At 34.6% G+C, this 26,156-nt stretch overlaps 1 protein-coding gene across 4 annotated transcripts in view; it reads right to left on the minus strand.

Moving 5' to 3' along the window:
* Positions 1-26,156, minus strand: part of Stk4 (serine/threonine kinase 4) — a 154,749-nt gene that overhangs the window by 114,975 nt on the left and 13,618 nt on the right. For all 4 annotated transcript variants that reach the window (XM_058575652.1, XM_046433282.2, XM_046433283.2 and 1 more), the window contains exons 4-9: positions 25,046-25,160; positions 22,081-22,245; positions 14,870-15,037; positions 13,204-13,341; positions 10,197-10,325; positions 9,381-9,567 (exon numbers count right to left, since the gene is read on the minus strand). In XM_058575652.1, coding sequence (XP_058431635.1) covers positions 9,381-9,567; positions 10,197-10,325; positions 13,204-13,341; positions 14,870-15,037; positions 22,081-22,245; positions 25,046-25,160 — 902 coding nt within the window. The remainder of the gene's footprint in view (positions 1-9,380; positions 9,568-10,196; positions 10,326-13,203; positions 13,342-14,869; positions 15,038-22,080; positions 22,246-25,045; positions 25,161-26,156) is intronic.

Genomic DNA, 26,156 nt, shown 5'->3' on the forward strand with positions numbered 1-26,156 from the left:
AGGAAGAGCTGAGAATAGTTGTTACATGCATATCTAGAAATGCACAAGGACCAGAAGAGTGGCATGATAGCCATTGAGTCCTGAGAGGCAGAATCACTGCATGCCAAATCTTTAACAGGTGGGTACTTAATACTTCAACTGATATCCTATGACTGGTTATTTCCTCATGTGGGCAGAAGCAGCTTGCCCAAGGAGACACATTACAAATTACAAATGTGCATAAATCAAGCTATCTTAGTTGCTCCACAATTTATTTTTAAAAACATTATTTAAAATATTCTTTTTCAGAATAGTTTATTCATAAGAATATTTTAATGTTTTTAAAAGCTTTGACTCTTTCTACTTTTAGTAAGAAACTACATGTTCGCATTTTTTCTCTAGATATTAACGTACTATTTGATAACAATCAAATAAAACACAGAAGAAATCATTTTCCTTTTAAAAAGATGTTCAAGAATGGATAATGGTGAAACTATTTTTCTGCATATGAAGACACAAAAAATAAATATATATATATATATATATATATATAAAACAATACAAAACATACAGAAAATATACCCAAAATTTCGTAATTTTCATACAATACTAATGGAAATTAGTGCCAATATATTACTTTGGATGGCATATATTAATAATCAATTTTTCTAAGTCTCTATGATATGCTTTATTTCAGAAGCACACATTTTTATTGACATTAATGACAGATATAATACCTGAATCAGTACAAACAACCTCAAGACAACACTATACTAGGAAACTCAAATGAACCATTCAAATTGGCCTTTTGAAGTTTATTTCTTAAAACTGAAAATTACAGATTAAGAATTACTTAATGTTTTGTACTGATACAATTTCAGGCTCAAAAAAAGTTGTACTGTTACAAAGATTACCCAGGTACCCTTCCCCATGCCCCAAACCTAGAAAATTTTATCTGCTTATCATCACACTTATGGGTCTTGATAACACAAAATACTAACACCATCACAGTGGCCTTAGGTTTCACTAGAATGGTGTCTGAAGATCCTAAAAATAGGTGTCAAAAGACAAGAAATACAGGATTTTTACAATACTTAACAAGAAACTCTATACTACAGTGACAATGTAGAATAAAAGTAAAAAAAGGATTGAGATCTAATGTGATCTGAGGCAAGACGAAACATTTTTCTCTAAGCTTCAACTTCTTATATGGTAGAAATCTGATACCCAATGTACCTGTATCTTTTGGGGGATGTACAGGAGACTAAACGATGGGTCTTATGCATGCCAGGCAAGTGCTTTATCACAGAACTCATCCCCAGCCTTTTTAAAAATCTTTGAGACAGGGTCTTGTTAAGTTACCCAAGCCAACCTTCTGCCTACTGAATAATTGGGATGACAAGTATGCACCACCATAACTGTCCAAAGTACCTATATCTAAGGGATGTTGTGAAATTCAAATAATATAAAAGGATAATTCCCAGAATAACTTAAGAATTTTGAATTGATCCGCACCAGATAATGCTTCAAAATAAAAAAGAAACAAAACAATAAATATATACACAAAAATTAACTTAACAAACCCTCAACCAGTTCAACAACTTTAACATTTCTCCATCAGAAACCAAAATTTGAATTATCAAAAACCGATGAAGAATAGGCAATTAGCAAACTAATTAGAGAGAGATAAATTCCTGCACTGAAATAAGAAAAGATACATCTTTCTAAAGCACATAAAGCATGTATGACAAAAATTAATGACAAACATACTATGTCACAAATGACTCAAAAAAACAACAACAACAACAACAAAAAAAAACAAAGAACTGTTATCACATAGACCACATTGTTTTCTCTAGTTCTTCCCCAAGTGACCTATAGATTCAAGACAACCTCAATAAAAATCCCAGCAGGATTTCCAGTGCCATCCACACTGCTGCAAATGGCAGGTTTTAGTTTTTCTTTTTTTTTTTTTTTAATGACTGAGGAGTATTCCACTGTGTATATGTACCACATTTTCTTTACCCATTCATCAACTGATGGAAATTTAGGCTGTTTCCATTTCTTGTCTACTCTAAATGGTGCTGCAATAAACATGGGAGTGCAGATGTTTCTTCAAGATATTGATTTCAGGGGCTAGGATTGTGGCTCAGTGGTAGAGTGCTGGCCTCGCATGCACAAGGCACTGGGTTCGATCCTCAGCACCACATAAATGTAAAATAAATACATAGTGTCCACCTAAAACTAAGAAATAAATATTTTTTTTAAAAAAAGATACTGATTTCATTTTCTTTGGATATATCTAGTAGTGGGATTGCTGGATCATTTCATAGTTCTATTTTTGATTTTTTGAGGAACCTCCATACTGTTTTCCATATGGCTATACTAATTACATTTCCCAAAATAGTGTGTGAGGTGCCTTTTTCTCCACATCATTGTCAGCAGTTATTATTTCTACTCTTTTTGATAATAGCCATTCTTACTAAATATCATTATAATAAGTGAAATAAGTCAGGCATTGAAAGACAAGTACCACATGATCTCATTCATATCTGGAAAATAGTTGGTCTCATAGAAATTGACAATAGAATGGTGATTACCAGGGAGAATTAGAGGAAGGGAGAAGACCACATTCTCTAACCACAGTTCTCTGCAACTGAAAATTTAAAATGTGCACATTTTTAATCACATCTTTATCTATTCATTTTTAAAAATAACCTCTAAGTAATTCATAGGTCAAAAAGCATAAGTACCATAAGCTGGGAGGAAATATTTATAATGTGCCACATATGATGAAAGGATGCTGCTAAGAAAGCACATAGAGAAAAAATTTACAATGCTAACTAATTTGGTAAGCAAGAAAATGAAAAAAGAATTCAATGTTCAAGTAAAAAAAAAATTAACATCAATTTTGATCTTAGGAAAAAAAAACACTCCTTACGTTAGAAACAGACATGCACTTCTTTAACCTAATAAAGAGTATCTGTCAAGTCCTGCTACAAAACCAGGCTCATTGTTAAAACATCTGAAGAACTTTCTTTAAGGTGACATGAATGCCCACTATTACTCAATATTGTACTGAAGATCTTAGTTCAGAATAATAAAATTTATGAGAATCAAAAGAAGAAACTGATGTTGTAATTCACAGACTATAAGACGGTCTTCACTGGAAAAAAAATAATCTCCAGAAAACCTATCAGAATGAACAATATATTAAAAAACAATCATTTACAAAAGTAAAAATGTTAAAATATTTTTAAAGAATACATTTGTAATAGCAACAAAAACTGTTAAAGCTTCTGGAAATAAATTTAATAAAAAGATTTAAAACATCTTTGTGGATAAAATTACATTACCTAAGTACACAGAGATGAAACAGATGGAAAGATAAACCATGCTTATGAATAGGAATTAACATCAAAGAGATGGCAAATCTAATCTATGTATTCAATGTAACTAAGTAAAAATCCCAGTGGCATTTTACAAATTTTTATACACTGACCTTAAAATTTACATGGGAGAATGGTGACACAATTCAAATAGCAATTTGTATTGAAAAGAAAAATAAAAAGGGATTGGGGAATCCAGTTTAGATACATGGTCAGAGAAGGAAAGAGAAGGTGAGATCAAAGACTTGCAGGGAGGGAAGAAGCAAGTATTTCAGATGGAAAAAATAAAACAGATGACCACAGCTTACAGAGTAAACAAAAACAAATTCATAATACATTAAAGAAAATTCTAGATGTGAACAGTAAAACTTTACAACACTTAGAAAAAATAAAGACTTTTTAAGATGTTTGAGAGGGTAAAGAATATCTTTAAGAAGTCAAAAAAGCATACTAAGTAAGAAAATTTAGATAAATGTAAACTCATGAAAATGAAAGCTACTATCTAAGAAAAGACTGCAAAGTTAAAAGCACAAAGCTTATACATGTAATTACAATGCACATAATTATAAACAACAAAAAAAGAGTGTCTAAAATATAAAGGAATACTGCAAAAGATGGGGTGGGGGAGAGGGAGAGAAAACTTGGAAAAGGCATACTCTGCATTAGATTTGTGTAGTCAACATGGAAATAAGCAATATTAAAACTAAGGGTAGGGTGTAGCTCTATGAAGAGTACTTGCCTAGCATACCCAAGGCCTTGGGTTCAATCCCCTGCACTGCCTCCTCCCACAAAAATTAGAAATAGAAGAAGAAGAGGAGGAGGAGGAAGAGGAAGAGGAAGAAGAAGAAAAAAAAATGAATTAAAGAGACCAGGCAAAAAGCTAGAAAATGTCATGATTAATGTTTTTTTTTATATGTAAAATAACTTTTCACCAAATCAGTTCCATTGCTTAGTTAGAGGTATTAAAGTTGATGACAGTTTCAAAACCGGATGCATGGTACCATGATACAGAAAGAGAACATTGATTCTGGTTAAGGACCACTAAGGGAAAGGAAAAGTTACTATTTTGAAATGTTTCGGCTGAGTTCAGTCTTATAATTGACCTTTGCCAAGTATGAGGTATCCAATCTCTTAACCAAATAAAATAAACACATTGCCCTAGTGTTGCTGTGGTTACTTAAAATGTATTTAAAAATAAATAAACAATGATCTTGACCTAGAATAAAGCCGATTATAAAAAGGGGTTTTGTGAACTTGGGATGGTAATGCAATTTTAATTCATAACCTATTATAGAGCTCCCTCTGCTGGCTCAGAGAAAGCATAATGTGCCTAACAATGACAAACTCATGTCATGCTTCTTTCTCATGGCTTCTAGGGGCAAACAGGCTCTTCAACAGCTTTTATTCAAAAAGAAAACAGTAAAGGGCTTGCCTAGCATGTATAAGGGCCTGGGTTTGATTCCCAAGGACCACAAAAAACAAACAACAACAAAAATAGCAGTAGCAGCAAAAGACAAACAAAAACATTACAACCTGATTACTATACCCAGACAGAGATTTTCAAAGTAGTATGGGCTTTTATGGTTTTAGGCATTCTCAAGATGGTTTATAAAGCAATCAAATATCACCTTACCCCACCCACTTAATCCTTTACCTCCAACTGATTACTGTGGATTCAGATATCTATATCCAAAACATTCTCTCATATGTAGAATATTATCAATTTGTCAGAGACATACTCCCTTTGTAAACCTTGGAAACACAGCCTGGAGTAGCTAATTACTGAAACAACCAGCAAGGAGAAATATATTACTACAGGCTAAGACTTACCAACAAGAACTGTAACATAAACCTAGTCCTGGCCTCCAACAACTTTTGTTCTGCTGGCAGCAGTATAATATAACGGATGAGGATGAATTCTAAAATCAAATGTATAACTGGATGTGATGGTGTATGCCTGTAATCCCAGAGACTCAGGAGGCTAAGGCAGGAGAATTGCAAGTTTGAGGCTAGACTCAGCAACTTAGCGAGGCCCTAAGCAACTTAATAAAATAAAAAATAAAATAAAAAGGGCTAGGGATGTGGCTCAATGGTTAAGCACCCCTGGGTTCAATCCCCAGTACCTTCCCCCCTCCCCCCCCAAAAAAAGCCCAACAAACAAACAAAACATTTTTTGGACAGAGAATGGTGGGAATTAGATAAGAGGAAAAATTAAAAGACTTTTATTAGCCATACAAATCATGAATCTATTACCCATTACACTCTCACTGAAAAGATATATTTTAAGGGGCTGGAGTTATGGCTCAATGGTGGAGTGCTTGCCTAGCATGTGTGAGGCACTGGGTTCGATTCTCAACACCGCATATAAATAAATGAATAAAATAAAGGTCCATCAACATCTAAAATTAAAAAAAATATATATTTTTAAAGTATATTTAATTAAAAAAAGATATATTTTAAGAAAAAGAACCCAAAAGAAAAGAGTAAGTTGAAAAAGGCCATGGTGAGCAATATGTTCAAAAATCTAAGTATTGACTCTAAACAATTAATATAGTAGCCAATAGGTGAGTTTAAAAAACAGGATGGAACCAAAGCAATAGATAACAATAACAAGAGATGAGACAGGAAGTCTAGAAAAATGCAAAATGTTTTACAATTCTTTGTTTGTTTGTTTGAACCCAGGGCTTTGTGCATTCGAGGCAAGAGTGCTACCAACTGAGCTATATCCCTAGCCCAATAATCCTTTTTTATTCAGAAGGAAGACAGAGATATTGATCAACTTTGGAATTTATTAGAAAAACAGAAAGTTAAACGGGCATTTACTTACGCATGAACTGTGCAAGTTGGTGGCAGGGAATGGAAAAGGAGTAGGTAGATGGTAGGAGGGTGAGGGGATGAGGACTCACTACCCCAACAGAGGTAAAGAAAAAAGAAAAAAGCAGCAAGAGAAAAACATAGTGAGTAGAAAGCACAAAATAAGAGCAAAACAGAACTAGGTCCAAATATAGCAGGTATTGCAATTAATAGACAAATTAACTTAAAGTAAAACAGACAAAAATAATCCATACACATAAACACTCTACACAGGTATAGTGAGATGCTGTTTTAAAACAGTCCTTTAAGGTTTAAAAGTAAAAACACTAAATATTAAATTTAAGAAACCAGGAAGAGAGAATAAACTCAAATAAACTGAAGACAAGAGAGGTGTCTGTGGTAAGACAGGAAAGGAATACAACTGAGAAGGGACACAGAGTAAGTACTTCTTTTGTAATATTTTAATTTCTTAAACTGGATAGGAACACTTAAGGATTATTTTATTTCTATTTGTTTCTGTCTTAAATATTTCTGAAAAATGACATTTGACATCCCTCAAGAATGGCAAAAAGCCTGGCAATGTCAACTATTGAAGATACAAGAAAACAGAATTCTCATCCACTGGTAGTGAAAGTGTAAATTATTAGTCAATTGAAGAAAACTGTGGAGAATTCTTTTTTTTTTTAAATCTTTTATTTATTTAATTTATGTGGTGCTGAGGATCGAACCCAGTTCCTCACATATGCGAGGCAAGCGCTCAACCACTGAGCTACAACCCCAGCCCCGAGAATTCTCAGTATAAACCAAAGTGCTTATATTTTTATGAGAACTACCAAATCCCACTTCTCAGCACATACCCTAAAAAACTGCATCTCTACCAAGAGACAGGTTCAGAGACACGTTTATTACAGCAGATATCTAGAAAAAACTTTATGTCCAGCAAAAGGGAAACATATAATACAACGTGTTATGTACATTCTTACAATCTATATCAATAAAGATTCATCTCACCCAAAAAAGCTCCTTGTTTACAAACAGCAGCCTGGTGGGTGGTGGCACACATCTGTAATCCCAGCAACTTAGGAGGCTGAGGCAGAAGTATTTCAAGTTTGAGGCCAGCCTCAGCAACTTAGTGAGCCCTAAGCAACTTGGTGAGTGAGACCTATCTCAAAATAAGAAACAAAAAGGGCCAGATATGTAGCTCAGTGGTAAAGCACTCCTGGGTTCAATCCCTAGTGCCAAACAACACCAAACACAGCAGCCTATTAAAAGATACTGCAATAGAATCTTTGAAAAATACAAAAAGCACTCAGTATTGTTTTTGGATGTACACTTATACAGAAAAAATTCACACCAAATTCATGATTAATGTGATTCAAAAGATATACTGGGGGACATTAACTTTACCAGTAAAGTTGTAGGTTGTTTATTCTTCGAATATGTAATATAAATCTAAAAAATATCAGTAAGTTAATTCTACACACAAGTTTTTGCTATATTATTTGTATTACTTAAAACTAAAAATTTCAAAAACCCTCAAAACCCATTTAATTGTTGTAAGGATTATATTATTTAAATATTTCATGTACAAATGATATCTGGAGCCTAAGAGAAACTTTAAAAATGTGAGTTTTCCTTAAAATCAAACAAATTAAGTCTAAAGGCTATTTTGCCCTGCATGAGTTTCATAAAAAAAAATTTAAAACATTACTGTATATTTTTTGGATAAGCACAACCTTCCTCCACCTGTCCTTTAAATTTCAGCTGAGATTTTACCTTCTCTGAAATTCTGCTTAAGACTATGTCAGTTGCCAATGATAAACCACAATAAACCAAGTGGCTCCCTGAACTTGCCTACCTCTTTGCCTAGGATCTTATGTACACTGCACCTTCTGCTGGAACATCTTTGCCTAACCTGCATACTGCCAATCTTGCATTTTTCCTCAAGCAATTTTTTAGTAGGCTCTAGACCAAATTAGGTATTCTTCCCCTCTGCTTTAGCACCCTCACATTACCACTATGTTAGAACTCATTTCATACACCGAATTGTAATTAATGGTTTTCCCTCTACATTGAGATCCTTCAGGGCAAGGAGTGGTTTACTCATTTTCTGCTGTCCTTCAGCACCTAGCAAAGTGCTTAGGGAAACAGGCACTAAAAAAACTCATTGAATTATACAGAGGATCTAGAACAGGGGCTAGCAAATTTCTGTTATCGGCCAGAGAGCAAATATTTTAGGCTTTGGGGGCCATATGGTGTTTCACAACTACTCAACTCTGCCTTTATAGGACAAAAGCAGCCACAGACAACTCATAAATGAAAGGGAATAGCTGTGTTTCAATAAAATTATTACCAAAAGTAGGTGGTGAGCCAGATTTGTCCCCTGGACCATAGTTTACAGATCCCTGGTATGGAAGAAGGGCCTTTAAATTTTAAAAATTGAGAAAGACAGGAAAAAAATGATGATGAAAAGATCATAGAGAACTTAGTGCTTTAAACTTGTACTTATACAACTCAATTATCATTTTATTTTCCTTTCCTCCCTGAGTTGGTCTGTAATGATCAGAATAAAAGGAGGGCAAGAGCTAAAGAGGAGAAGAGAACAAAACACCCAAAGATGGAAGTGAACACACGGTTAGGCTTAAATCACAGAAAAAAAGAATCAGATCCTTAATATGATTGCTTGAAAATAAATACAAATGATAATGAAATAAATAAAGCATAAATCATTAAAAAAAACAAAGGTGAATTCTTCTGAAAGAATATGATAGAACTTTTCTATTTGTACAATTATCTTTAATTGACTGAGTGTTGGTAACCTGGGTTGGATGCACAACTATCATGAAAATAGACTGAAGACACATAAACTGGCCAGAATTTCATTATGCTTTGAGATGAATTATGCACCAAAACAACATGTGATTACCTCCACAGATGAACCTTCAATGACAACATTCAATGATAGAACGGGCTGTTTGGGTTCAAAAGCAAAATTCCTCTCATTGCTGACACTTTCTTACCTCTGACTCCACATGCCAGCTTCCCCCCTCCCCACACCTCCTACATAGTTCTCCAGTGAAAACCTCCTTTAGTTGTAGTAATAGAAGAGAGAACCCAAGAATGAGGCTGCATGGACCACGGGAATCCTAAAGTGCCTATGCTTGGTCAAAAAGTTCATATATTTCATCAGAGCCTTACTTCTCATAGTCCCTTCTTCTTCCTCATCCTCCGCATTGATCACCATGGTGCCCAGCTGTGATGGCAATGTGTCATCATGCTCAATCATAGTATTGGCTCCATCACTCATGGTGCTGGCCACTCGTACAGTACCCATCTCGTCACCAACCGCTCGAACCATTGTGCCAGAATCCAGCTCATCTTCCTCCTGTAGAACAAAATCTCAAGTTAGAGTTAATCTGATCAAAAGATGGTTTTCTGAATTATTATTACTCATCTTGGTAAAAATATTTCTGGGTTTTAAATTCATTTAACTTCTAGGTTCTAAATTCACCTTGTAGAACTGAAAGTACTCTTTATTTAACCAAAGGAGTTCAAAATTTATCCATACGAGAGGAGTGGATCTAATTCTAAAGGATACTCCTCCCCTCCCCTCCTTATTAGAGTCTACAATACAGATCTAAGAGCTGACATGAATACCCCTGGAATCTCAGGGTAGTGAGGGAGTCTTCAAGTATATTAAGTATGGATCTTAGATTCCTCAAAATGGCTTAGATAAACCAAGTCTCACACTTGAGCATTTTCTCAAGTAAAAAGTTACATTGAATAAAAGATACAAGGACAAAAAGTAAAATTTAAATGTTTTAGGAAACACCAGAAGAACAACAAGCACAGATTCAGTGAGTCTCCAACAAGCCTTGGTCCAGTTAAGGACATATACTACAAGAGTCTCCAGTTCCAAGCTGACCCAGTATTTTCTACTGTCTTACTTACACTTGACCAACATGAACTAACAAGCATTGAGGCCTGAGGCCCACAGCAATGCCTGCCACTCACTGAGTTTTCTTCGTCATCCTGGTCCACTTCCCGCTGCTGAGCTTCTTGGCGTTTCAGTTTCACATCCATGGCTTCATTAATTAAGTCCCGCAGTATTGACACTCCTTTGGCACTCTTCACAAATGGGTGCTTAAACAAAGAAATAGAAATCACTGGAGCCAGTTTTAGAGCTAAAACACCTACTGTCTAGCACATAGTAGGTACTTGACAATACTTACTGAATCAGTCAGTGAATCTAATCTTTTTCTTTATGCCCTGGACAACAGCTAAACCACACTTGGTTTATAACTCAGCAGCAGCCTTTGTCCATCTTTTTCAGCCTGGATAGAATGACTACAACATTTCTCTCTGTCAAATCTAGAAATTCTCAATGGGGTGGTATTACCCTCTAGAGGAAGTTCTATAAATGTGTTAAGAGCCTGATGTCATCAAAGTTTGAAGGGCACACCTGACACAGGATGGAGAGGCAGGAATGCTAGCAATCCTGTGAGGTATAAAATTAACTGTGGCACATTGTGCACATCTTTCAAATGTCTCAAAGTATATACATTATACTCTAATAATACTGAAAATGTTTTTCTAGAGATATGCAAAATGTCCACTGATTTGAAAGGCAATTTTGGAGATGGGAGCTTAAAATGAAATAAAGACACTGTTTAGAAATCACTACATAATTTACTCATCCCATTTGTTCTTTCTATTCAATGTACTAGAGCATTCCCAACTACATATTTAGGTAAAAAGGATGTTAGTGCAAAAGTGCAGTTACTGCAAAACACATATGTATTTTGTATAATGTATAATAGAGTAGACCCAAATATTATTCAATCAGCAAAAACAATATTGAAACACAGAGACACTGCTAAAGGTTTTTTTGGGTTTTTGTTTGTTTGTTTTGGTACTAGGAGTTGAATCCAGGGACACTTTATCACTGAGCTACATCATCAACTCTTTCTTTGTTTCTTTCCTTATTTTGAGATACAGTCTCACTAAGTTGCTGATCTTGCAGTCCTCATGTCTCACTCCTGAGCTGATGGAATTACAGGGATGCACTACTATGCCCAGCTAAAGTTTTAATATTAACACCATGTTATGTTTTTGTTGTTTGGGTTTACAGCACAATAAGAAGTTGTCTATGTTGTTAAAGACACATATGGAAATTTTTCTGGGGACTGCCTGGTGCTTTGCAAACTACTCTGATATTGTCTCCTGTTTTCTCTTTACAATCTACTCTATGTTCCCCTTCATCCATGAGGGTGTAAGGTCTCTCTTTGTAAGTACACCAGAGATTGAAAGGATGCCTTAACATATAGTAGGACCACAATACAGAAGATTTTTTCCTAAAAAACTCTATAGTACTCCATCCAAGCAGGAAAACAATTTAATAAAATACTTAGAAATAAGACCTTGGTCATTAGCAAGGATACCATATTGTCTTGTGCTTTCTACTTGGAAATTTTGTAAAACCATTTTCTTCCTCTTATTGGATACAAGTCTAGCCTGTGATTACTTACTGTCAGTTTAATACTAATGTCCCTCTCATTCATTTTCTTGTGCTTTTTTTTTTTGTACCATGGAGCCACATACCCAGCCCTTTTTTGTATTTTATTTAAAGACAGGGTCTTACTGAGTGATTAGTACCTTGCTGTTGCTGAGGCTGGCTTTGAACTCATGATCCTCCTGCCTCAGCCTCCACAGCCGCTAGGATTACAGACGTGCGCCACCGCACTTGGCTAATTTTCCTGTGCTTCTTGAATGGAATGGGTTTCTGACCTTCTTATTACTCTTTTTTTTAAATATTTTTTTTAGTTGTAATTGGACACAATATCTTTATTTATTTTTATGTGGTGCTGAGGATCAAACCCAGTGCCTCACACGTGCGAGGTGGGTGCTCTACCACTGAGCTACAGCCCCAGCCCCTTCTTATTACTCTTAAATCTAAACTCATTCATGCTGATAGATACAAGTATATGTTCCATTATATATATAAATTGGATCAAGCTGGAGTATTTCTACATTGTCATAGATAATATTTACTGTAAATTATTACCTTTAGATTACAGATAATAAAATCTATTTAAGAATCAAGATTATCTATAAATTTAATTCCAGAAAAGTAATGAAGATGTTATAAAGAGGGGGCATTGGGTCTGAAAATAGTTGAAAAATCACTGACTTAACTCAACAATAATAACAAATATTTATCAAGTTCATGCCATACTAACTTCAACATTTGTAAAACACTGTTCAAAATTATACACATTGTATCACTTTATCTTCACAACATCTGAGAAAATTATTTAATTCCCATTCTATAGATAAGAAAACTAAGGAGATACAGAGAATAAGTTATTTTTCCAAAGCCACAAAGTATTAAGCAGCCACAATTCAAACTCAGGAAGTCAGAGTTCTGAATCCAAGCTCCTAACCATGAGACATACTTACAGCCTGCCAATCCCATCCATTCCTCAAGGCCCAACATGTAAGCTCTCTCTTCAAGGAAGCACTCCCAGTGTCTCCAATTCAAAGTAACTTCCTCTTATCCTGAGATATATCAGCACCCACCACTGATTCAGAAAGGCAGACTTGATGGCACTCCTACTTTTGGACTGAAAATAACTCAAGCCCTACCATTGACCCTGCTGTTTACACCAGCTAAGAAACTCTGAGTTAACCTCTCTAAGCTTCCATTTTCTCACCTATAAAACAGAAATAACACCTACTCTTCATAGGGCCTACGTGATAATTAAATGGCATAACGTGTGCAAAGTTGGCACACAGCAATGCTCACTCAATGTCTAATCCTACACAGCCCTATATTTTCTTGTATTGGTTTTGTTCAATGAGTTAAGATTCTTTTCTGTCTTTCCTACTCAAATAGATTCAAACCTCCCTAAAGGCAGGGAATATCTTATACTTCTGTTCTATCTCCATGCAGGTGGATTAACAGCATTTTCTGGTCTGCATGTAGATGAAATGGAGAGGCAGCCTGACAGGTGACTCATACCTGGAGAAGCTGAGTGGCTGTGGCTCTCTGCTCAGGGCTCTTTACAAGACACTGCTTCACAAAATCTGTGAAGTTATCTGACCACAACTCTGGCTTTCGGAACGTGGGAGGAGGGTTTGTAGGAATCATGAAGATTGCCTAGTTAAAAAAAAAAAAAAAGGAGAAAGAGAAGAAGAAAAACTTAGTAAAGTAAGTGTGATATACCAACAAAAATATGCCTGGAATTACATTTGCAGTTTGGTAAAATTATTTTTCTCTGATAAGCCCATTTAAATCCCTACCAAAGTCTAAGCATCTCAAAGTACAAAGTATGACAACTGGAGAAGCTGATATATTGCTCTTTCCTTTCCCTCTCTCTTATGCAGATTTGTCCCCTAAACCTCACAAAATCAATATATCAATAAAGTTATTTTTAAAAAAGTATTTATTTTTTAGGTGTAGATGGACACAACACAATGCCTTTATTTTTACGTGGTGCTGAGGATCGAACCTGGGTCCCCCCGTGCTAGGCGAGCACTCTACCACTGAGCCACAATCCCAGGCCTCAATAAAGTTTTTTTTTTAATGATAACTGCATTATATTGCTTTTCAAAGTGGAAAGGCAACACCTATGAATATCCATATCCTGAAGATAACCTCAGCCCCAACAGCTGCCAAATTTCCCAATAAATAAAGAGCCACAGTTTTTGAAAGATAAAACTCTTTGCAATAAACAGCTTAAATTCTTTAAATCTAAAAATATGACCAGTAAATTGTCTACTTTTTCTCTTTTCTGTGCCCTAGAGAAAGAAGTTTATTTTTGGGCACATGAATGCTTTTAAAAATCTTAAGTCTTTTAATGAGAGAACTTAATAATGAAAGAATAGGAAGAACTGACTTGGGGAGTGCAAAGAGAGCTGTGGAGCCCCAAAGAAGGCAAGTCTGGGGTTTATAACAGTGCTGTGATGAGGGGTTCTGGGATGGTAAAGCCTGAGAACCCCTGAAAGTGTTGATACTGAGGAATTTCAGTGGAGATGCAGCCCTGCAGGCCCTTGACACTCCCAAAGAAGATGGAAGTTGAAGAGAGCAGAGCCTCCAGATGAAGACTCTGGGGATTAACAAACCAGAACGTAGAAATTCAAATAACTACAGGGAAAAAAGAGTCAACACCTATAGGGGCCAGGCAAAAAAAAAAAAAGATAACAAAAGAACAGGTTGAGTGTTAGTGACAGGAGTTAAAAAAAAGCCATTAGAGAAAATGCTGTAATAATTGGTATCTGATAATTGGTGACAACAGGAATCATGTGGACTAGCTGAATGGAAAGCTCATATGTAAAAATAAAACCACCACTACTCAACTCCAGCTGGTGTTATGATATTAAAATATGGGTTTCTAAACTACTAAAAGCATAAATAAGTACATAAATCAAACTAAGCAATTTTTTTTTCTGTAGACTATGTTCTGCCAGGGGGCTATCAATACCCAACTTCTGAAATGGAGGCGGATAGATCACACGTAATTAGTGACTACAACTAGAGTCAGTGGAAGTGTATCATTTACATTGACATTTATTAATTATATACAAATAATTCATTTATTATTTGGAACCTAATCAATTAGGTCATAGAACTATCCTTCTAAAGATAGTAACTAATCACCCCACTGGTTTTCTGTCTATTTCCTTACCCTCATTGGATGGATATCAGCATATGGGGGCTTTCCTTCAGCCATTTCTATGGCAGTTATTCCCAGAGACCAGATGTCTGCCACACAGTTGTACCCAATTTCCTGAATAACTTCTGGAGCCATCCAAAATGGTGTTCCTATCACTGTATTCCGTTTAGCCATGGTATCCTAAAACAGAAAGCAGAGAAACCAACACCAAGCATAAAACTGAGGAAAAGAGTTTATTTTCCAACAATAAAAAATGCCTTGTACTTCAAATATATATAAAAATCATGCTGAAAGTTTGAACAAACAAGTCACAAAAGAAATTTATTTTTTTTAAAGTGAGAGAGAGATTGATTTTTAATATTTATTTTTTAGTTTTCGGTGGACATAACATCTTTTATTTTTATTTTATGTGGTGCTGAGGATCAAACCTAGTGCCCCGTGCATGCCAGGCAAGCGTGCTAACACTTGAGCCACATCCCCAGCCCTACAAAAGAAATTTAAATGACCAAAGGACATAAAAGTATTCTCAGTTATTAAAATATAAAGTAGCTGGACACAGTGGTGCATGCCTATAATCCTAGAAGCTCAGGAGGCTGAGGCAGGGGGATCACAAATTCAAAGCCAGCCTTGGCAACTCAGCAAGGCCCTAAAAACAATGGAGACCCTGTCGCTAATAAAATATAAAAATGGGCTGGGGTTGTGGCTCAGTGGTAGAGTGCTCATCAAGCACATGGGTTTGATCCTCAGCACCACATAATAATAAATAAAATAAAGGCATCATGTCCAGCTACAACTAAAAAAAAAATTTTTTTAAAGTTTTAGTTTGTGGCTTAAAGAATATGTGAATATAGTACAATATAGTATAAATTACAGCAAACAACCATTTGTACACTTCCCCAGAATCGTATATGTCCCTATTGAAAGAGAACCTTCCTACAGTTCTCTTTAGAAAGAGAAAGATTTTTAAGCAAAACTAAAGATTCAAAAGGATGTCCCAGGTTCCTTCTGAATTGCCTGTGACTTAAGTTATGCCAATCGGGAGCAAATGATAGAGGCAACACTTTTGAATTGACCTCACTCTGTCAGACCTATATAAAAAATTAACACAGGAACTAAGGAAATGCTTAGTCATTTCCTTAGCTCTGAAAACTACAAATTTGCAGGGGTGTTTTCAAATAGTGGTAGTCAAAGTAGTTTTCACTAGATTATTTCAATTAGAAACAGATACTTGCATAGCTAGAAATGTTTTGAAAATAAGTAATAAGTGGATAATAAACCCACTTAAACATGTATTGCAGTACAATGGTAGAACAGAAAATATTAAGTCCAGAAAGAAACAATGGCACATATACACACACATACATATATACACAACACAGTCTATTATGTATGTCACATATATGAGATTAAAATGCCATTTCAAATCATCAAAAGGAGAATTAAGAAAAAAAAAAAAAAACAATCTGACTTGTCATATAAACACCTACCTTACACTCTCACCAAAATAACTTCAAATAGGTTAAAAATTCAATATTAAAAAAACAAAGCCCAGACCAGGTATAGTGGCACACACCTGTAAACCAGCTACCCAGGAGGCTGAGGTAGAAGGACTGCGAGTTTGAGACCAACCTTAGCAACTTAATGAGACCCTGTCTCAAAATAAAGAAATAAAAATAAAAAGGGCTAGGGTGCAGCTCAGTGATAGAACACTCCTGGGTTCAAGCCCCAGTATCACAATAAATAAATAATGAATGAATGAATGAATGGTTATATAATGTTGGAGCAGAAAAGGACTTTTTAAGCACAACATCAAAGAAATTCTGAGAAAAGTAGATGAATTTTTCTATATAAAATCCAGAGACTTCTATACTTAAAAAATTGTATCACCCTTGACTTTCTGAGTTTGGCTTATTGTACTTAACCTGATGCTCTCAATCTCATTCTTCTTTATGGCTAAATAAAATCCATTGTGTGTACATATTTTCTTTATCCATTCATCTGTTGATAGACACCTAGGCTGATTCCATAATCTGGCTACTGTGAATTATGCTTCTATAAATAGTATGCAGACTTTAATTCTCCAGGAAAAATACTGAAGATTGGTGTAGTTGAATCATATGGTGGTTTCATTCCTAGTCTTTTAAGGAACCTCCACACTGATTTCCATAGTGATTAAACTAATTTACATTGGGAAGCTAAAGATAAAATAGAAGATCTCATGAAAATAGAAGGGAGACCAGTAGGGTAGAGGAAGGAAATCGGGGTGGGGGGGGTGAGTTGGAAGGGAAAGGGGATGTACTGGAAAGTGAAATTGATCAAATAATGTTACATGCATGTATCACTGTCACAATAATTCCACTATTGTGTATAATTATAACATACCACTTTTAAAAAGGAGAAAAAAAAACCATAGTCAAAATTAAGACAGCAGCAAAGATATGGTAAGAAAGATGTAAATTTACTGTCCATCCAATATTAGCAAATTCTAAGGAGAGGGGCACATTTATAAGTAGCAGTTGGCTGCCGGGCATGGTGGCCCACAATGTAATCCCAGAGACTCAGGAGGCTGAGGCAGGAGGACTACAGGTTCAAAGAAAGCCTCAGAAATTTAGTGAGGCCCTAAACATCTTAGTGAGACAATCTCTCAAAATAAAATATAAAAAAAGGGCTGGCGATGTGCCCTAGCAGTTAAGCACCCCTAGGTTCAATCCCTGGCATCCATATACCCCGACCCCACAAAAAAAGGTGTTTATAATTAGCAGTTGGGAGCAGAAATTACTCCCTTCTAAGAGCATTTTGGCAATATGCATCAAAAGTCTTAGAATTTCACATATCTCCTGATCAATTTCACTGTAAAAGAAATTATCCTAAGAATATATTTAAGGAAATGTGAAAAGTATAGTTGCAAGGATATTCACCACAGAACTAGATATAGGAAAACTATAAACAATTTAAATGGGCATCCAGTGTCCAACTGTAGGGAATGAGTTAATTAATCATGGTACATCCAGAGAATGAAACAGCCATAAATATCACCAAAAATAATAATAAAGATTTCTGGGTAACGAAGACAGATTGCACAAACATATTTTATTTTCACTCCCACTTAAAACTCACTTAAAAGATATCAAGAGGATTTTTTAAAAATATTTTTTAGTTGTAGATGGAAACAATACCTTTATTTATTTTTATGTGGTGCTGAGGATCGAACCCAGTGCCTCACATGTGCAAGGCACACGCTCTACCACTGAGCCACAACTCCAGCCCCAAGAGGATTTTTTTTTAAAGGAATGAATCCAGGGCTCAGGCTGTAGCTCAGCAGCAGAGCACTTGCCTAGCATGTGTGAATTGCTGGGTTCGATCCTCAACACCACATAAAAATAAACAAATAAAATAAAGACATGCTATCCATCTATAACTACAACAAAATAAAATAAAGAAACAAATGCAGCATCTATCTTTAAATAAATAAATAAAAATAAAGGAATGAATCTACAAGAACAAAAAAATCACCGCCACAGAGCTTTGTAAGCTGGAAAGCAGATGGCTGAGTGGTAACTATCTGAAAAGACTATTAAATGGAATCTTCTAAAAAAAAAAAAAATAGTAAACATGCTGATTTCAATGCCAACCTACTCAATAGGCTTAGAAACTGGTAGCATTTAGTCTGGAAAATGGTGAAAGTGGACCTCAAAACAGGAATACTGGGTTGAAAGAAGCAATTAGGGCCTAGATTTTCCTTTCACATTAGGCAACCTGTGGGCTTCCCTAGTCCCACCCTGGCTTTTGGCGTTAGGCTGATGGTATATTCTTTAGAGGCAGAAACAGGATTTCCAGATTGTAGATTATGAGTAAACTGTGAATTAGAAACATTTTCTTAGCATTTATTAGGCTAAATGCTATTGATATCCATTGATACTTCTCAGAAGGCTGTCTACAGGGCTTATAGACTCTAGATAAGAGCTGTCAGAAAGGTACCTAAGTTTAGAACTATAAGTTCCCCAACAAAACAGCCCAGTCTGATCATCTTATACTAGTCTCACTTTATTTTAGTGAAGACAAAAAGAAGTCATTTTTTTTCTTTAGCAATGTAACACATACACTCATTATAAATTAAAACCAAATAGGAAGTGTGAAGTTCAGCAAGATTGCAGGACATAATATACAAAAATCAGTTGTATTCTTATACACCAGCAGTGAACATAATCAAACATTCCATTTAAAATAGCATCAAGGGGCTGGGGATGCAGCTCAAGCGGTAGCACGCTCGCCTGGCATGCGTTCGACCCGGGTTCAATCCTCAGCACCACATACAAACAAAGATGTTGTGTCTGCCAAAAACTAAAAAATATAAATATTAAAAATTCATTCTCTCTCTCTTTAAAAAAAAAGAAGAAACTATAAAAAAACAATAAATAAATAAATAAAATAGCATCAAAAAGAATAAATCACTTAGGAATGACTTTAATCAAGTAAGTCTAAGACTTATACACTACAAATTTAAAAACATTGCTGAAAGAAACGAGAGAAGATCAAGGGCTAGAGGTATCCTGCGTTCAATCCTCAGCACCAAAAACAAAACAAAGGAATAAATTTTTATGACCTTGCATTAGCTAATAATTTCTTAGATATGATACCAGAAACACAAGCAACAAAAGTAAAAAGAACTTGGATATTACCTAAATTTTAAAATTGTATTTCAAAGTATATCATCAAGACTGCGAGAAGAAAACCCAGGGAATGGGAGAAAATATTTGCAAATCATGTGCCCAATAAGAGATTCATATCTAAAATATAAGAGGAATTCTTACAACTCAACAGTAAAAAGACAACTCAATTAAAAATCAGCAAAGGATTTGATAGAAACTTCCCCAAAGAAGATACACAAATGTTCAATAAGCACAAGGGAAAAAACATTCAGTATCATTAGACATTAGTAAAATGCAAATCACAACCACAATGGAATGCTACATATACCTACTAGGATGATTATAATTAAAGAGACAGAAATAAAGTGTTGAAGATGGGGAAAAATTAGAACTCTCATATAACAGCAGTGGGAATGTAGAATGGTAAACCACTTTGAAAAACAGTTTGGCAATTTCTTGAAAAGTTAGCCATGGAGTTCCCATATGACACAGCAACTTTGTATCATATGAAAACAGGTTCACACAAATTTCATAGCAGCATAATTCACAATAGCCAAAAAGTGGAAATAAACAAAATGTTCAATCAATGAACAGATAAAAAAAACATGGTATATCCACAAAATGAAACATTATTCAGCTATCAAAACGAATGAATGCTACATGCTAATCCATGCTACAACATGGATAAACCTTAAAATATAATGTTAAAAGAAGAAAGTAAAAAAAAAGGTCATATATTATATATTTATATGAAATATTTATGTATTTATATATAAATGAAATGACTGAACTAGGCAAAACATAAAGACATAAAGTAGACCAGTGGTTCCTAGGGCTGTTGGCAGAGGAGAACGGGAACGACTACTACAGAGGAGTTTATTTGGGGGATAATAAAAACATTCTGGAATTAGACAGTGGAAATAGTTATATAATGTGGTAAAGTATACTAAAAATAGTGACTTGTACGTATTAGAGTGGTATATGTGTATATGATTCTGTCAAGACAGGCATTATAGCAATAAGAATGCTATAAGTAATTTTTGAGTAATCAACCAATTACTAAAATTATTATTAAATGTAATGGATATCCTTAATTTTAATATTATCTCCTTATACAGCACCAAAAGAATATATTTTTCAATTTGGTTTCCTTATTAAGGTTGCAGTTTTTATTATATTAATATGGTTTACTTGTATATTTTAACCATTTGAGAGGATCCACAAATCATCATATTGAATAGCATTTGATTTTTTAAGACATCAAAACAATTCTGTACTGCTGCGAAACCTCTAAGATTCCCTAACATATTCCAGATTTAACATCAAAACTATACATAATGCCAAATTCTGAACTAATGCTTTCTCTACACACACACACACACATACACATATTCATTCTATCACCCAAGAAAACTACTCATATATAGCTTATATATAGCTTATATATAATAATGTTACACATTTTAGTATATGCCTATCTAGAATTATTTCTATTTTCTATAGAACTGCTTGGGTATTTCACAAAATCAGATAAATTCTAGGCTTCCTGTTTTGAATTTTTTTTTTTCTTTTTTCACTGTTATACACTAGTGAGGTAGGAAGAGAAAGAAGAGATGATTCTAGAACCAAACAAGAGTGTTTTCAGTATAGTAACTGTCAAATACTACATGGAAAGTGAACAAAATAATGTTATACCTTATTTAAGAAAAATAATTTGGATTTAATTCTTCTTCCTTTTAAAAACGTGCTGAGTAAGGGTTGGGATTGTGGCTCAGTGGTAGAGCACTGGCCTAGCACATGTGAGGCAGCTGGTTGGATCCTCAGCACCACGTTAAAAATAAATAAATAAAGGTATTGGGTTCACCTACAACTAAATAATTTGTGCTGACATAGTTCAAAAAAATTTAAATTAACATTCCATCATTTCTTTAGTTTTTATAAGAGTTAAAAACAAAGTTAGGGGCTGGGGATGTGGCTCAAGCGGTAGCACAATCGCCTGGAATGCGTACGGCCCGGGTTCGATCCTCAGCACCACATACAAACAAAGATGTTGTGCCCGCCAATAACTAAAAAATAAATATTAAAAAAAAAAAATTCTCTCTCTCTCTCTACCTCTCTCTCTCTGGAAAAAAAAAAAAAAAAAGTTAAATTATGTGATTTTAAACCCCAAGAAAGGATCTAAAATAACTTATGAGCCTGGCTCTTCTGAATCTATTTTTGATTCTACAATTTTTTTTATTAACAAATTGTTAATTAATTAATTCTTTTTCTTCCGGTATGGGAACTGAGCCCGAGGCCTCACACGCTAGCCAAGCACTCTATCACTGAACTCTACCACTGAACTATGTCCTAGATCCTGCTGTTTTCCCATTTTATGGACCTCTCCACCTTTTTCCATTTTCCTCAAAATTAATGATCCTCCTGATTCAACCTCCCTCAGCCTCCTGAATAGCTGGTATTATAGGCGTGCACCACTGTGCCTGGCAAAGTCAAGTATTATTTTTTAAAAAATAAAAGGAATTGCTTTCCCAGGAGAGAGCTGAAAGTATCAATACAATTAATATTTTTACTTACTGTAAGCTGACCTGCTACTCCAAAATCTGCAAGTTTTGCATGTCCTTCTGTATTTAGCAAAATATTTCCTGCCTTGATGTCTCGGTGTATTTTTCTCATAAAATGAAGGTATTCCAGTCCCTTAAGTGTTGATTGTAATATTGTAGCTATTTCATCTTCTGTTAGCTGAAAAAAGAACATAATAATTCAAATTTTATCTATTTACATAATACATTAGAAAAGGGAGGAGGGAAGGTTCAGTTTAAATTCCTTTCCTTGACTATAAACTAAGATTTTATTCAACCCATTAGCAGCTTATAATACCATCCACACGCTGGCTGATCCCAAACTCAGAATTTCCTGACAGGATCTCTTCCCAAAGAGCATATTCATATATCCACATATGACATCTAACTCAAAAGCTAATAAACTTCATAAGCAGAAGTTTTTAGCTTATGGTGACTTATGCAAGTTCTTGAATTTCTCTTCATCTCAATTTCTCAATATATAAAATAGGAATATCATCTTCCTTTGAGAGTCATAAAAACCAAGTTATATGCTTCTCTACTATGTGATAAATATTTTTAAAAAAGCAATGTTTTTTGTTGTTTTCCCCCCCACACACTTTTTTGGGTAATCATGCAAGGCCCTGGTTCAATCCCTAGCACCAGACACACACACACACACACACAAACATATATACAAAATCAAACGGTTTATTATACACCATGATTAATCATGGTTTAATACTTACCACACAATCAATAAATATTTAACAAGCACCTATAGTGAACCAGGCACTATACTAATAGTATTAAAAACTGGCAACCATTTCTATGTGTTTAATGCTAAATACTGCTTTTTTATCTTATTAAATCCTTAAAACAACTAAGTGAGACAGACGTACTACTATTGTCATCATCATTTTATAAAAATGAAGTTAAGGCACAGAAAAGTCAAGCGATTTAACTTGTTAAGTAATTTAAGGCCTCAATGCTGATAAATAATAGTTTTCATGAAAGTTCAAACAAACACTATTAGCAAGGTAACAGGCTAGAATTTACGGTACAAAGAGAGCAAAGCTCATGACTCAACTTATTCCTTATTCTAACCAGCTCAGCCAATTAAAGTGGCACTGTGCAAAGAAATATAATGGAAGTCACAATATAATTTTATATTTATAATAGAGCCACATTTTAAAAAAGAAACAACTAAAATTAATTTTCACAATATATTTTATTTAACCATATTTATCCAGAATATCATCATTCTACTATGTGATAAATATTTTTTAAAAAGCAATGTTTTTTGTTGTCATCCCCCCTCCACTTTTTTGGGTAATCATTTTTCAAACTCTGGCGCATATTTTATACTTATAGAACATCTTGATTCAGACCAGCCATATTTCAAATCCTCAACAACCATACATAGCTAGTGACTATTGTGCTGAACAATGCAGAATCATAACATTTGGTAAAACAATGGGTAATAATTAAAATTATAAAGAACCATCAAAATTAATTTTGGGTTGTTTTAAAATACCTGAAACAAAACAACTTCATGTTGCACACAAGCAGCTTTGGGTGCCATTTTCTAAATCAATAGATTACTCAAGCTTTGGAATTTCCTTAAATTCTCTTATATTAGGATAGTCTGCCTAGCTAAATTTATTTACTTCTTTTGTGGGACTGGAGATCAAACCCAGGGGTACTTTAACACTGACATCCCCAGCTCTTTCTCTTTTTTGAGACAAGATGTAAGTTGCTGAAGCTATCTTCAAACTTGCCATTCTCCTGCCTCAGCCTCCCGAATTGCTGGGATTACAGGTATGTGCCACCATACTTGCCTTATTCCTAGCTTAAACCTTGCTTTTTTATTAAGAAAACACCATCAATTCTGTATAGCATAAATAAAGAAAAGGAGATAGTGGTAAGAATAATCCAAAATTTATGACTTAAGTTTCAAAGCAGACCCCACCTTATAAATTGTACAGTAATGCACAATTTATAAATACTTTTATATACTTTTAATAATTATCATTATTTCAATTTTTCTATCAAGACCAAAAACCAAACAAACCCAAAAGGCTAAAATTCCCCTGCTCCTCCTACTCCTAACCACTCACAATCTATACAGAAACCAAATTATCTTTTTAAAATGCAAATCATCTCCTACAGTTTCTCTTTTGTCTATTTCCTTCTAACACACAAACATGATAAGCTCATCCCAGCTTCAGCGTCTTTGCACTGGCTATTCTCCACTTGCACTTCAGCTGCTCCTTCTTGTCTTACTTTACATGTTACCTCTTTGGAAGGACCTTTCTCAACCACCAACTGCACTGTAGTGGCCCACCAGGCACTCTTATCACTGTACCACTTCATCCGATTCATTTTCTTCATAGCATTTATCAATATCTTGTATTTTGTTTCTAATTTCCAAGTAATTTGCTTTTGGTGCCCTACTAGAAAGTGCACTACCATGAGAGTAGGGTTGTATGTTTATTAAGGCCTAAAGCAGAGTTTTAGAAATACTAACTGAATGAAAAAACAGAGTTTAAGCAACTGAAACAGAACTATAACCCATAAATCTTAGGTCTTATTCTAGCAATCACATATGGCAAATAATTTTCCATAATGAGATTATTCTCTGATTAATATTAAGTAGAAATTAATCTAAGAACATGTTGGGTAAAGAGAAATCCAAATTCAAAGTAAAACATTCAAAATTCATTCCATAACCAGGATTTGAGAGTCATATTTCCCACAGTAAAAAATAAAGCATGTTAAAAATCACTAGATCGAGTTGGTGTCAATATTGCTACTTGTAGGATATGATAAGAGTCAAGAAGAGTAAAGAACCACAGAAAAGGTAAAACGTGACAGTCAGCTCTCTAGATATGGTAGTAAAAGCAGCATGTGAACAAAAGGCAAGAGAAAAGATGCCACTAGAAGACCAGCTCAGCATCATTCCTCTAGAAAGAACTTACCGTTTTATTTCGTAATCGAATGATATCAGATACAGAACCAGCACCACAGTACTCCATGACAATCCACAAGTCTGTGTTCTTAAAATAACTGCCATAATATTTGACTACATGAGGACTACAGAGAGACACAACACATATTAGTGAATGGCCTTCAAATGTTTAATTAATTCTGTTAAACATATGAAAACTAATTTCCATCTCAAAAAGATCAATTATTTCTAGTTATGGCTAAAATAAGCACTCTCCTGATTAAGAACATAAGATGGGCTAGGTTTTCCAAAAGGTAATAAATAACAGAAGTACAAAAAATGGTGGGTACTTTAACAAGCATTTCTAGGTTTACAATTTATCCTCAGAAAAGAAATATACATTCAAAAAGAAATAGTTACCAACACAGAACTGTTAATAAAAGTGAAAATTTAGGTACCATTTAAATGTACATATATGACTGCATGACTAATGTGATTCTACAACATGTACAATCAGAAAAATGAGAAATTATACCCCTTTTATGTATAATATGTCAAAATGCATAAACACATTCCACTGTCATGTATAACTAATTAAAGCAAATAAATAATAAAAAATTTAAAAAGTCCATTCAACATTAGAGAATTTATTTAATAAATTTAATAAATAATGATATATCTATACAATGAACATCATGAATTCGTGAAGAATGTTCTAGAGGAATATTTGATAACATAAGAAGATGCCCTATTTTCTAAAAATAAATAAATAAAGGCTACAAAAGAGTAAGTACAATAAAGCTCCAAAAAGACACATGGATACACATATCAATTCTTAACAATGTTAAGTACAATGTTAATCTGCCTTCTGATAGCTACCTCTAATTGACTAGATTGTTATTAGGGCCAAATAAAGTTGAAGAAAACCCAAAGATGACAAAACTAACTTGGCTTCATTAACTCTTAGAATTTCAAATGCTCCTTCATCCTTGGGAAATATGCCAACAAGGACAGGAGGGAAAACACACACACACACACAAAAAGAATATTAAGAAAAAATGGGTGACCAGATCTCTAAAGTTCAGATCCCCACTTGTACTCTCCCCTTCCTTCAACTCCTGTAGCATTTACTGCCTCTATGA

This window comes from Marmota monax, unplaced genomic scaffold, assembly GCF_021218885.2.
Source record: "Marmota monax isolate L192 unplaced genomic scaffold, Marmota_monax_Labrador192_F-V1.1 WCK01_AAM20220418_F8-fsc00014, whole genome shotgun sequence".
Classification (NCBI taxonomy): domain Eukaryota; kingdom Metazoa; phylum Chordata; class Mammalia; order Rodentia; family Sciuridae; genus Marmota; species Marmota monax.